This window comes from Empidonax traillii, unplaced genomic scaffold, assembly GCF_003031625.1.
Source record: "Empidonax traillii isolate 1590-97213 ecotype Southwest subspecies unplaced genomic scaffold, ASM303162v1 scaffold19:size3308961, whole genome shotgun sequence".
Classification (NCBI taxonomy): Eukaryota; Metazoa; Chordata; class Aves; order Passeriformes; family Tyrannidae; genus Empidonax; species Empidonax traillii.
This window is the reverse complement of record NW_020955212.1, coordinates 5,985-18,072: the sequence shown is the minus strand read 5'-3', so window position 1 is coordinate 18,072 and position 12,088 is coordinate 5,985. Positions and strand designations below refer to the sequence as shown.

The 12,088-nt window shown below is 37.7% G+C and overlaps 1 protein-coding gene across 1 annotated transcript in view; it reads right to left on the bottom strand.

Annotated features, from left to right (window-relative positions):
* Positions 1-12,088, bottom strand: part of CPNE4 (copine 4) — a 103,364-nt gene that overhangs the window by 87,173 nt on the left and 4,103 nt on the right. The window contains exons 2-5 of the mRNA XM_027897041.1: positions 8,978-9,049; positions 6,907-6,981; positions 2,757-2,840; positions 1,734-1,823 (exon numbers count right to left, since the gene is read on the bottom strand). Coding sequence (XP_027752842.1) covers positions 1,734-1,823; positions 2,757-2,840; positions 6,907-6,981; positions 8,978-9,049 — 321 coding nt within the window. The remainder of the gene's footprint in view (positions 1-1,733; positions 1,824-2,756; positions 2,841-6,906; positions 6,982-8,977; positions 9,050-12,088) is intronic.

The window sequence follows — 12,088 nt, the reverse complement described above, 5'->3', positions numbered from 1 at the left end:
AAATATGCACTATCTGTGCTTTTTCCAGGGCTTCCATTTTGTCATGAAGTAGCAGCCCAGGCATCCGAGGTGCCAATGGAGGTGCCATCCAAGGCAGTGCTCCTTGGCCTTCACCGTCCTTTGAGTCAGTCATATTACTACTCGGGATGGTAGCTGCTCTTTTTCCCCCTCTTTTCCTTTTCCTGGAGGTCTATGTTGCTTAAACAACACTGAGTTATGTGCTTATGTTCTGTGTTTCAGTCAACTAACATAATTAATCTATTTAATCTACCCAGGAAATTTATAAAATGGCAACCTCCCAAGATAACAAAGTCCTTATCCTAACACTTCATATTACTGTCATCCTACACATACTACAATAAATAACTCCTCTACTTTTCTTCATTTGCAATCCTCTTCAGCCAATATTGTTAATTTTCCTTGCATTTTAAAATGGAAGCTGTTCTTTCTGTACAGCTCATTCTCTGTTTGATCTCCTACAACTCTATTTCAATCCCACTGAACGTGCCAAACACAACATCTACCAGCTAAGGTGTAGATAGGAAGGTCTTTCAGAACTGCTTCCCTGTACCACCTGAGATGCTGAGCTTCCTTCACACATTTCAGGCACATGAACCCATCTCGTTTGCCCAACAGTGCCACAGGGCAACAGGGAACAAAAACAATTTATATAGTAAACATTTATACCTGTGCCTTCCTTATGCATCCCCAATGCCATACAAACATATACATGCAAGCACTGTGTCAATACCACTGTTGTTCCATAATAACAGGGCTAATTTTGTGAAGTTATAAATCACAATCCAAGCATCCATAAGACTCCTTTTACCCTTTGCACCCATCTGTGACAAGCCTTGTAACATACCCACAACCAGCATTTTATTTTTGTCTAGCCGCAAAGCACATCCTGCAGTATGTAATGAGCGAAAAATGGCAACACTCCTTCTGCAGGGTTGTGCAGTTATAATGATGAAAGAAGAAATGTTTGCACGGACAAAAGAAAATTCTATTAGACCAATTTGGCAAAAAAATTTTAAGAAAAAGGGAGGGAAAAAGACATACTTTAGAGTCCAGTGCTCTTTTACCAGGTCCAAGAGGCTGAACAGACACTGGGGACCAGTGCTCTTTGATATTTTTTAATTAAGTATTAAGCTTAAGCCTGATTAGAAGATATGAACAATGGGATACAGCCTTGATTGAACCTGAATTAGCCAAAAGAAGATGAATTTTTCTACACAAAGCTCCAAGTCCCAAACCATCTGTCTTTCTGCTGACTAGTAACTCTTCCATCACTATGGCACATGTCTTTTTGTGGTAACCTTATTCTTCAAATATAATAACAGATCTCATATTTCAGTGTTTCTTTTACGGTAGGTCTCCAGATATAGAAGTGAGGAAATAGCAGTTAAAATTGCACTAGGGTTGCCACTTCCCTTGAGCATACTTTCACCAGTTAAATAATCCTGGATTCAAATTATCCAACCGATTGAAAAAAATAGCCCTACCACTTTTTGGGTTTGCTGTAAGAAATATAGAGCATAATCTATTAATTACAGTGAATTACCACTTCTCTGCATCCTTAATTTGATTATGGTAACCATAAAGCAGTTGTGCGATCACCTTTTCCTTCAAAGAAGAGGGAAGTGCAGAATAGCAATCTACACTTGGAAAAGGGAGACAAACTTTCATTTTCTGTGAGTAAAACTATTAAAATAGTAGGAATGACTTCTGACCTTTAGCCTGCGGTCCTGGTCTCCACTGCACAGAGAATTTACGGACACTTTAAAGGTCTTCCACGCTGGATTTAAGTTATTCATCACAACCTGTGAGTGAAAATAATAAAGGGAACAATTAACATTTCTACATGCCCAAAAAGAATGCTAACAAGAGCCACAATTTTCAATACAGTATGTTCACCAGAAAAAGAAAGAAAGCAGAGCTCAGTTAGAGTTTTCAGAACAACATGCATGGAATATGTGTCCTTGAGCAACCTGCAGTTTGCAACACTCCTCTGGAAAGCCCCAAAAGGAGCACAGGTAGGAAATAGACCCATTTTTCCCCACATATATCATGTGTAGATCACGCTGAAGAGATTATTCCAGCACTGCTGTGCCTCAGCAGGAGAATAACTCGCAAGGGACAAGTTGTAGAACTGAACTGGAAGCCATGGAAGAGATGCAGGAGTAGGCAGTAGGGATGGGCAACATCAATTTACAGGCATATGGTTTCCCTTGCTAGAAAGAATTTATGGAATGCATAACAGGCTTATAAATCCAAATACCCATCACAGCTCCATCCTGTACACCTAAATGCTGCTTTTTTCCATTTTTCCATTAGCATGGAAGCAGTAATATCACTGAGACACAAGAAAAAAATGTAAAGTACTCAGATTACAAATCTCTTTAGCACCAGCACCCTGGGAGGAGGTGAAGATGCAACATAGCATTAGTGGGAAAATATGATACTGTCTGTAGCACAGTTTCAGCTAAATGTCATATCTGTAACTATGGACCTTCAAACAGAGTATCTGCCAATTTGATTAAATTTGGACCTTTGGTTTCAGTATCATCTGCCTTTACTGTAAGATACATAAGTCAAGACCTGATAGTTAACTAGTTAATAATTAAACTAGAGTGTAACATTAGGAAGTGTTTTTAAATGTGTTAGCAATACCATTCGTGACATGGGAGGCATAAACTATTCCTCCTCAAAGCCCATCTATGTCCTTGAAAATTAAGTCCAACTCCATCCCTTACCTCAGTCCTATGAACAAGTTGCTGGGTTGCATCATCATTCACACGAAAAATCTCCAGGAAAGGATCAGATTTGCTGAAAAAATCCTAAAATAAAATATAGGACAGGTTACTCTTGAGGATTCTTTTTCTTTGAGCTTTTCAGGCACAGCACATTGGTGCTTCCCTGGCTACTAATGACAAAGGAGAGCCAGCACAGTTTTAGAGAGACCTCTTAGTGTCTCTCAGCAATATTTCATTCTTGTCTTTGTCCCACAAGGTTTCCTGTGGCACTGTTGTTGTACCCAGTTTGCCTATTTAATCATAGCATGCAGAACTGTAAAATGTCATTTTCCCTTCTTACACCTAGTCCAGATTCCTGAGCTTTAGACCCTTCATCCACGTAGCTTGTTTCTTTCTGCCTCCATACCTGTTTGGTGTTTTAACATCCAGTTTATGATGTATTGAACTTTGAAGCTTATGGGGTTGAATTTCACACTATTCACCCACACTCTCAAAACAGAAGTTAATTGGCCAAGGCACTGTGCTACCAGCTGTCAGGATGGATAAAGATGGTTAGAGAAGCAAGTCCTCTAGGATGTGATAACATGGTCCATGCTAAGATGACAAACACAGAGAGGGGAATGCAACAAATAACTTGGTATCTCTAGGTAAAAGTAAATCTGTGACAGAAACTGAGGTTCATATGCATATACCCACTGCACTGCAGAACACCTTCCCCTAGCCTTGCATTCAGCTAACAACCCTAAACTTTCTTACATAAACCCAGATTAAGTTGCTTTCTATAGCACTGCTGCAGTTTGGCCACAGACACTTTTGTTTCAGCATCTTATTTATTCTGGACATGCTGGCTGCAGAGGCAGAGGAGTGACTGGGGGTTAACCCTCCATAGCTAGAGGGGAAAAGCTTCAAATTTCTGATTGTGCAATGCTGAAAGAGCAGGATTTAAACGGACTAACCCCATTTCCTGTAGTTTCAAGTCCTTTCTTAATTTTCCTCTTCAAAAGAGCACATGATTAACTATAGACTTAGTATCTGGACTCCACTCAGCACTTGAAACTGCTAGTATAGACAGTGTTTTCTGCCAGATTATCAGTGCATAGCAAGAACAAGCAGAGAGTGAGGATGCTGGTTAAATCACAGTGACACTAAAATCCAGAGTGCATAGAGTTACCTCTTCTCACACATAGGTATACTGATTGAAGCTCAGTAAAAGCTTAATATTAGCAGGTTTTCTTATCAAACATGAGTTTGATAAGTTTTTTGAAAGGAAACGCCTCAAAATCATACATCCTGAGAATGCACTCAGGAGAGCAGAAGAATTCAGAAAGAAAACCAATATTTCATCTAGGACTCAAAATGTAGTATCTTTCCTAGCTGAGTATCATAAAGCTGAAATAGCAAATCAGCACAAGGGAAATAATTTTTAATATCTGGTTTTAACTACCAAGGTAATACCACATAAAGGGAAAGATTTTAATGCTGGATGATGGCTTATATCACTCCCTCTTTAATCCAAAAACAAAGCCTAATTCCTTTCAGAATTAGGTACAAACAAAAAATCCCTCTATATTGAAGATGCTTTGTGATAAGTAAAAAATGACAAGATGAAGAAACATTTGCTTTCATAGCTATTAACATTTTCAAAGCATTCTGGTTGTTATGCTGCATCTAACAGCTTTGCATTATCTCAGAAGAATATCCTCTGAAATGAGAATAGCAGCAATATAATGTGGTGCTATTTTAATAATATTTAAATGATTAACATTATTCATTTGGTAGTGGTATAATGCACATCGTTCTTTCAGTATGTGCAGCAGTTACACAGTAATAACACATGTACATGACTTAACCTTTAAAATTTTACCTACCTCTGTTTCTAAGCACCTAGTTTGACACATCCATTAGAGATTAATATTTAGAGTATGACACTTTTTAGAATTCAGGCTTAGGGGTTAAGTCAAAGGTCTCTCAAAAAAGGGTTGAAGTACCAAAAGACTAAAATTTTGAAAATTCTTCAGCGGCAAGACAAGGCATTTGAGACTTTTTGGGGGGAGTAGTTTAATAATAGAGAACTATATAAAAAAAAAGCAATATTAGCTTGTGTTTTGCAGACATTTGCTGGGGAATCTTTCCCAAACAATAACTGCCTCTCTCAGACCAGGAAAAGCAGTTTGCCCTTCTCAGTGCTCACAATTTATTGTAGCTATCATAAAAAAACATAGCTGCTTGTTATGGTAATTGTGACACAGCTATTAATGCAATAGAACCTTCCCAAAAGTTATTGTTCCACTGTGAAGTGTTCTCAGTGGAGCTCTTGAAACAAAGATGTGCCATCTGAGCTGTCAGGGCTTCAATAAAACATGAAAATGCAGTTATACCTTCCAAACAAGCACTGCAATAAAAAAGTGTAACCTTTATCTCTGCAAAGTCAGTTAACTAAAGGAAACTTTCATACCTGTCACTTTCCTATAATTTTTCACTGAATGTTTTAGCCACCCCTCCCAGAAGAAATGAGCAGGCTTTACTTGTTTTGTAGCTTCTCTAAAATTCTTGCAGTTTTAGGTGCCTGTTAAATTATACGAATGAATTTTGTTAACTCTTAAAAAAACCCTACAATTATTGTTCACATATTTTTCCATAGCAGAGGAAATGTATACATTTAAGTACCACAATCTAGATCCTCTTTCAAGGAGCTCTCCTTAAAAGAATGAAGGAAGGAAATCCCTGTCCATTCAAGATACCAGTGATGGTGACGGATGGAAAGAATATTGTTGCAATATTTTGGACTGATCTTTCTCAACTTATCCCCCTGAAGTATTTTAATCACTCCCTAAAGCTGTTGCTCAAACAACACTGACCCTACTCAGAATTGCAATTGTAATTTATACTAACAAGAACCATAAGCAATCATAACATTTAGAGCAGATCACATTCAACATTTGTGGAAAAGCAATGGCTAAGTGGAGTCTTATGTTGTATATATCCTCTCCTTTTTCTAGATGTGACAGCATGTGGAATAGGAAGAAACTTGAGTACAAGTTTGGAAATCACTTCTAAAGATGTCTGTCTAAAGAGAGGTTTTTAAATCTACATTTTGACACCGAAATAAACCATGCAACTCAAACCCACTAAGATTCCAGCAAGTCTGAAAGAAGAAGTTAATTCTTCTTTCAGATGAGAAGCAAAATCAGGTCCAGATCATTTATGATTGCTAATGATCCTGAACACAGTAAAGTTATTTAACTGTATGTTCTAAATAAATCTCAGTACTATTAATCTTCCTGTGTACTTTCTGCTTGCCTGAGATTTTCCGGTACTATAAACCAAAAATATTTTTCATAAGTTACAACCTCATCTTGAAAATCTGATTTATGTATCCAAAAGTAGTCTCACTGATTTGATTTTAAGCTACTCACATGTCAAATGTTTACAAGAACACACTTGGAGCATCACAATCCTAAACTTTTGTACAGTGTTACCATATGCTTCTAATTAGATGCATCTTCATATATAAGAAGGGACTATATACCTCAAATAATCATATCCTGCTATTACACTGAAATAGCGGAGAGTTAAAATCTGGATTTCCTGGGCTGTAAGTTGCTTGAGATGCTTATTATAAATAAATTGCTAAACAACATAAGAAATTTTCAGAAAGAGGTAGTCATTATAATCCTGAGTCATGTTTGAGACAGTGGAGAGTTTTCTTATTAAAGAGGGGAAAATTTTTTAACAGATACATGAGAGTATATTTCTCATATTCAAGCACATTTTGTTGAACAAAACGTCTATCATGACACTGCTGTTAGGAAGTTTTCTAGCTTTATTTTAGGACACTTCAACGATATCATCTTAGACTACTTACAGAAAGTTCACTTCTCTAAGCACATCTGATCTGTGGCATTTTACATAATTAAATTGTCTTGGTTGTAGTGTAATTAACTTGTCTTGGTTTTAATTAGATTCCCTTGAGTTTGGTCTCTTTTTAATTACTTTGCAACTTGAGGAAAGCCTCGTTGTGAACATCCATCTGAAAACTCTGATGTGTTTAATAAAATAAGGCAAAAAATATCTGTCAGGGAAAATCTCATCAAATTGTATTTGCAGGCATTCTTATTTCTTTTGGTAAGGTTAATATCAAGCAGCTTACCTTGTCATCCAATTTCCGTGCACTGAATGAAAGTTCAACGTAGTCATCATTGCCAGACAACTCCTCAGCGATCACCTAAATGGAAAGCTACATTTGAGTTTTGCATGGTGTAATGAAGAGGGAGAGTGATGCCATTTTTCACTGTGAAGACTGTAGACCCCATTTAGGAGACTGAAGTGAGGTACAAGTTAATGTTTCTCTTTGCCATCAGGAAGAGTTGAGGGCATTCAGTGAATCCCACCCTCAGCTGATGGATGTCACCTTGTTGTGCCCACAAACCTTAATCACTTTGCATCATGTTACTGTGCCTTGTCAATCAACCCTAAATGGATCACAGGGAAGGGGGAGGAGAGGTATTTTCCCTAAGAGTTTTTGTTTTTGTTTCCTTATTTGTTTCTCAGTACCAGAATCAGTAGAAGTTTATGCTGATTGGCAAAATGTTAAATTAGGTAAAATTCCATGAGTTGAGACTATTCCAGCTGGGACATCTCACAGCAGTGAGCTGTGGTGCTTCTCCATGCAAAATATTTACATGCAGCCTCTTTCAGGCAAACTTGAGCTTGCTGGAAATTTGGCCCGTAAAGCATGACACATTTGTCTTCCGTGTAGACTGATGGTTTAAAAGATATGGTTAAGCTGTATATGGCCAACAGTGCTGTGGGATTTCCATACCAAGTTTCACAATTACTTTTAACTGAAAATAATGAACCTGGTCTTATAAAGTTTGTCAGACTTCCAACTGCAGAAGCTGAACTATGTTCTTTTGCATCCCACAGCTGTATTATAAAATTGTGTAGATGAGATATTGCTCAGTTAAAGGGCTAAAAAAATTTCAGTAAAACATGCCAAGACAAGACTTTTCAAAATCCTATGAAAAACTCACAATTCAGTACACTGAACAAGTTAGGAAATTAGTACGTATAATGCCCATACTTGACGAACACCTGGTATGTCCCCAGGTCAAGAAATAATGATAAATAATCTGGTTTTACTTATTCTGTTGAGACACCGAAGTTTTCACACAATGTTTTTTGTCTGTGTTCAGCTTTCTCCTATTTGAGTAAAGTCAGCTCGCTCTTTAGTACAGCTGGTGGGAAGCCGAGGTCCCATATTTCATGGTTATCATCCAGTGCTAGGCCAGCAGAGACTATTAACTCATTTTCTCTCATCTTCTGTTTAGCACAGTGATTTAATTTTTGCCAGAACACTCCCCTAACAAGCCTAATGATTTTAGTTGTATTAGAACATTTGTGTTTTCACAAGACTAAACTCCTTTGTGCTCCTTAAAGAACAGGAGGGGAGTCCAGAACACCCGAGGGACGGATGAGATTAAGTATGTCCAGATACGACCCAACAGCCAAACCACACCAAGTTACTTAGGGAGCAAAATTTGCTCCTAGTTGTATTCAGCCAGAGGAGTGGGGAATTCCTTTCCAACCCCAGACCAAAAATGAGTTTACTGTATGCATTTAGGCATATCAATTTGCAGCCAAGCACCAAGGAAGATATGTAAGAAACAAAACCTCCTGATCTCCCAAACAAGCCAGCACAGAGAAGCACATGGAGCTATAACAATACAGCCCATAATTGCATTACAACACAGTTAAAACTAGTCTCATCAAACTTTGGAAGTTGCTGGGTGCATGTACTTTCTGAGTTTGTTTTCTTTATTTTTTTCCACCCTTTTTTTTCCCCTAAGAAACTGGAAAAAGCCCAAGGGAAAATAAACATTAAGCTCCTTCATGTGTCAAAGCAGGTCAAACGAATTTCTGAATGTTCTAGTCCTTCAACTACAAGTATTCAAGCAGCACAAGTTTCTTCCTGTCATCCAAGTGCCTTAGAAGTGGTAGTAGTTGTAGTAAATATTGTGGCTTTTGTACAAATCGTACATTATTTGTTGCCATTTCCTTACAACAAACAGAAACAGAACGAGTAATCAAATAAAAAACTGAAATACATTTCTCAATCAAGGGCTGTTCTGGCGACTTAGCAGGATGCTTTTAGGGAGAATTAGTCACATTAGATATTTCTAAATAACAGGAAAACAAGAGTGTGTTTAAAACTGACTTACTGTTATAGATGACTTTCCTGCTGTGTTGCCATGTTTGAGTAAGGACTTGGAGAGTTTCCTCTGAGAAACAATCTGCACAAAAATAAAAACAAAGGGGAAAATAATTAGCATCTGTGATAAATACATGGTTTATTGTGATTTCATTTTTTGCTTTTGTATCAAGGGAGTTTCTCGATTCACAATCAGAGTTAGCATAGTAAGACCACAGAGTTAGCGTAGTAAGAGGAAAAGTTCCCCATGAAGCCTGCAGACAGGATGCAATGGAAGATAAAAACAAACAGTTGGAATCAAGCAGAATGAGGAGAACACAATTCACAGAGTTGAACAAAACAGTGAAAAACACATTATAGATTTTCCTCAAGTATTGCAACGATGGTGAGAGAGCACAGAAGTAAGGTTTAAACATACTTAAAAAACAATAAAAAGGGAGCTGTACACAGCAAATCTATCAGAGATACCTCTAAACTAATTTATTTTTATAGGAAACTGAAATCTATTTACAACGAGAAGGCATTTATTTTATTTCAAAATATCAGCAACTCTAAATTCAGGACAGAAGGAAGCAATCTGCCCCCCAGTTTTAGTTTCGAAATTGTCTCCTTTGCTTACCAGGTACCAGATCTCCTGTAGAACTCAGCATTACAAATGAACGAGTTCATTAACCAAATTATAAATTAAGTTCAATTAAAGGTTATCAGAGTGACACTGACAAAAGTTGTTATTTGTCATATCAGTAATAACTATAACTCCCTATAATTTTGAAACATTTAAAACTAGACAAGCAAAAATATAATAGCATAGTTGCTAGGCTACAGTAATGTCCTGGTATGTTAGGTCCCTCTTCTTCGTAAAATTAATGCTGTAATAATTTTTTTTTTTAATTGGAAAACTTCAAAATGTAGACAGATGTAAAGAAACTCAAAACACAGTTTAGAAATCACAATATTATTTTTAATGTGACAAAACTCTAGTAGGATTGTGCTGTGCAGATACTGAGAAAAGATTGGTTGTGTCCTAGGAAAAACCCTAACCTCTTGAAAGTTGTTTTTATGCTAGAAATAGTCCTTTCCACATACAACATTACTTGAACAACTTCATAGGATAAACATCTTTGGCAAAACATGCTGCAGTATTAGCTGTGAAAGAAAGGCAATCATGAAGTGAAAAGAATATTTCCAGGCCCTTCTTAAGAGTCCTGGGCATCATACACATTTCAGCAATAAAGCACATCAGTAGGTAATGGCCAGAGCTGGAAGAGTGTGAGTAATGCAAAGTTGGAGCCAGGCAAAAAAAAAGTGCTGTAAGACAGGAGTGAATAGGATGTAAATTTTAGCCTGACAACACCACAGGGAAACGTGCTTGTCCTGCCCATCAAAAGAGACAAAAGCAAAGGCAGCACCTCAGATTATCCTCAGCTACTCTTATGATGGAAGTAGCAAGACAGAAACAAGTTTTAAACAGGCTCTAAATATGAGATAGGAGAACCCTCACAGGGCTGGACAGCACATCCAGAATCACTGTGTCCAGCTTCTCATTTCTACTGCAGCTATACCTGGCAGATGTGTGTCTAATCAGAGGCAGAGGGAAATACTCTCCTCTGGAAATTTATTACTCTATTCATTATCCTTACTGTAAATATATTTTCCTGAGAGCTAATCCAATTCTCTGCAGTTTAAATCCATTATTTCTGCCTAATGAACCACAAATAAGTAAAATAATCTTTTTCACTTTGTCTCAGACAATCTTTATATCTGAAGACTCTCCATTGTCTTCTTTACTACAGAACCTGAGTTTGTCGTATCTTTCCTTTTTGACCAAACTTTGTAGCCCTCAAAGCATTCTCTCTGTTCTCTGATGAGCCTTCATGGACTGGCCCATAGACACTCTTACAAAAGTGCTAAAATCGGGCATAATAGCCCTGGTTCTTCCTATGCAAGAAGAGCTTCTCATTTCAAGGCTGACACACTCCAGAATTGCATTTGACTTACTTAAAGAACACTATGATACTGTTAACTAATGTTTATTTTATGACCATTTTGGATTGCCAGCTGTTTCCTACCCTGCATTTTTACACCTGGCTATTACTTAAGTGAATAATTTAACACTCCTTTTTGGATTGCCTTCCATAAAGCGGTTTGCTGCCGTCATCTCACTCAGTTTTACAAATTAACTTTTGGATTTCCATACTAGTGTTGATCAGTGGTACCAACAGAAAGAAATACAAGTAAGATGACCAGCAGTACTGCCAGGATTCAGAAGTCGTTTTTCTTCCCTAGCATCTTGGAAATACTGTTTGCTGTGACCCCTTAGGTTGTCCATACATAAGTTGTACGTTCAAGCACAAATCATTGCACTCCTGTGAACAGTGAGGTGCAATTTAAAAAACCTTGTTTGAGATTCTCAGGTGGCAGGTAACACAGAAATATGACAGATTATTCTTAATATATTATGAAACTATGGGCTGTGTACCAACTAGGCAATGAATTATGGCAGCTGGGGAGCAGAGCCCATTCATCTCTATGACCTCTCCTCCTTTCCCAAGATGCACACACAACTTTGTAAAATACATGAAGTTTTTACACGGAAAGCTGTGAGTATTTCTACCAGAAGCCTTTTCAGATATCTTACATATATATAGCCATGGTATGGGATAGAACTTGGATGGGAACCTGTCCTTCAGTTAGCCTCCTCTAGAGATAGCAGGACTTTCCCCTCCTAAACTATCCAAATTCTTACAGCTCCCTTTGCAGCTTTCAAAAGGGCACAGTTTTCAAGAGACAGACACCTGAACTCGGGAGCTCCTATGCAGGTGGCAGATAGACAGCTTGCAGTTCCAGAGAGGATAATTTATTCTGACATTTCTCATTAGTAGGCCACATTAATAACACTCACTCTCTAAGCCATTAGCATCATTGTGACACAGTAAGCATTCTGCATATGTAAATATGTGTATTTGGGTGCAACCGTTTACCAGTTGTTAATTAAGAGGCCAGTAAAATGAATCTTCCATCTGGCAACAATGTGCCAACATCGTTGTCTCAAACTGTCATTGCAAAAACTGTCAAGGAATCTCTTTTCTGTAGCAGTAAATTGCCTTTTTTGTTCATGCAC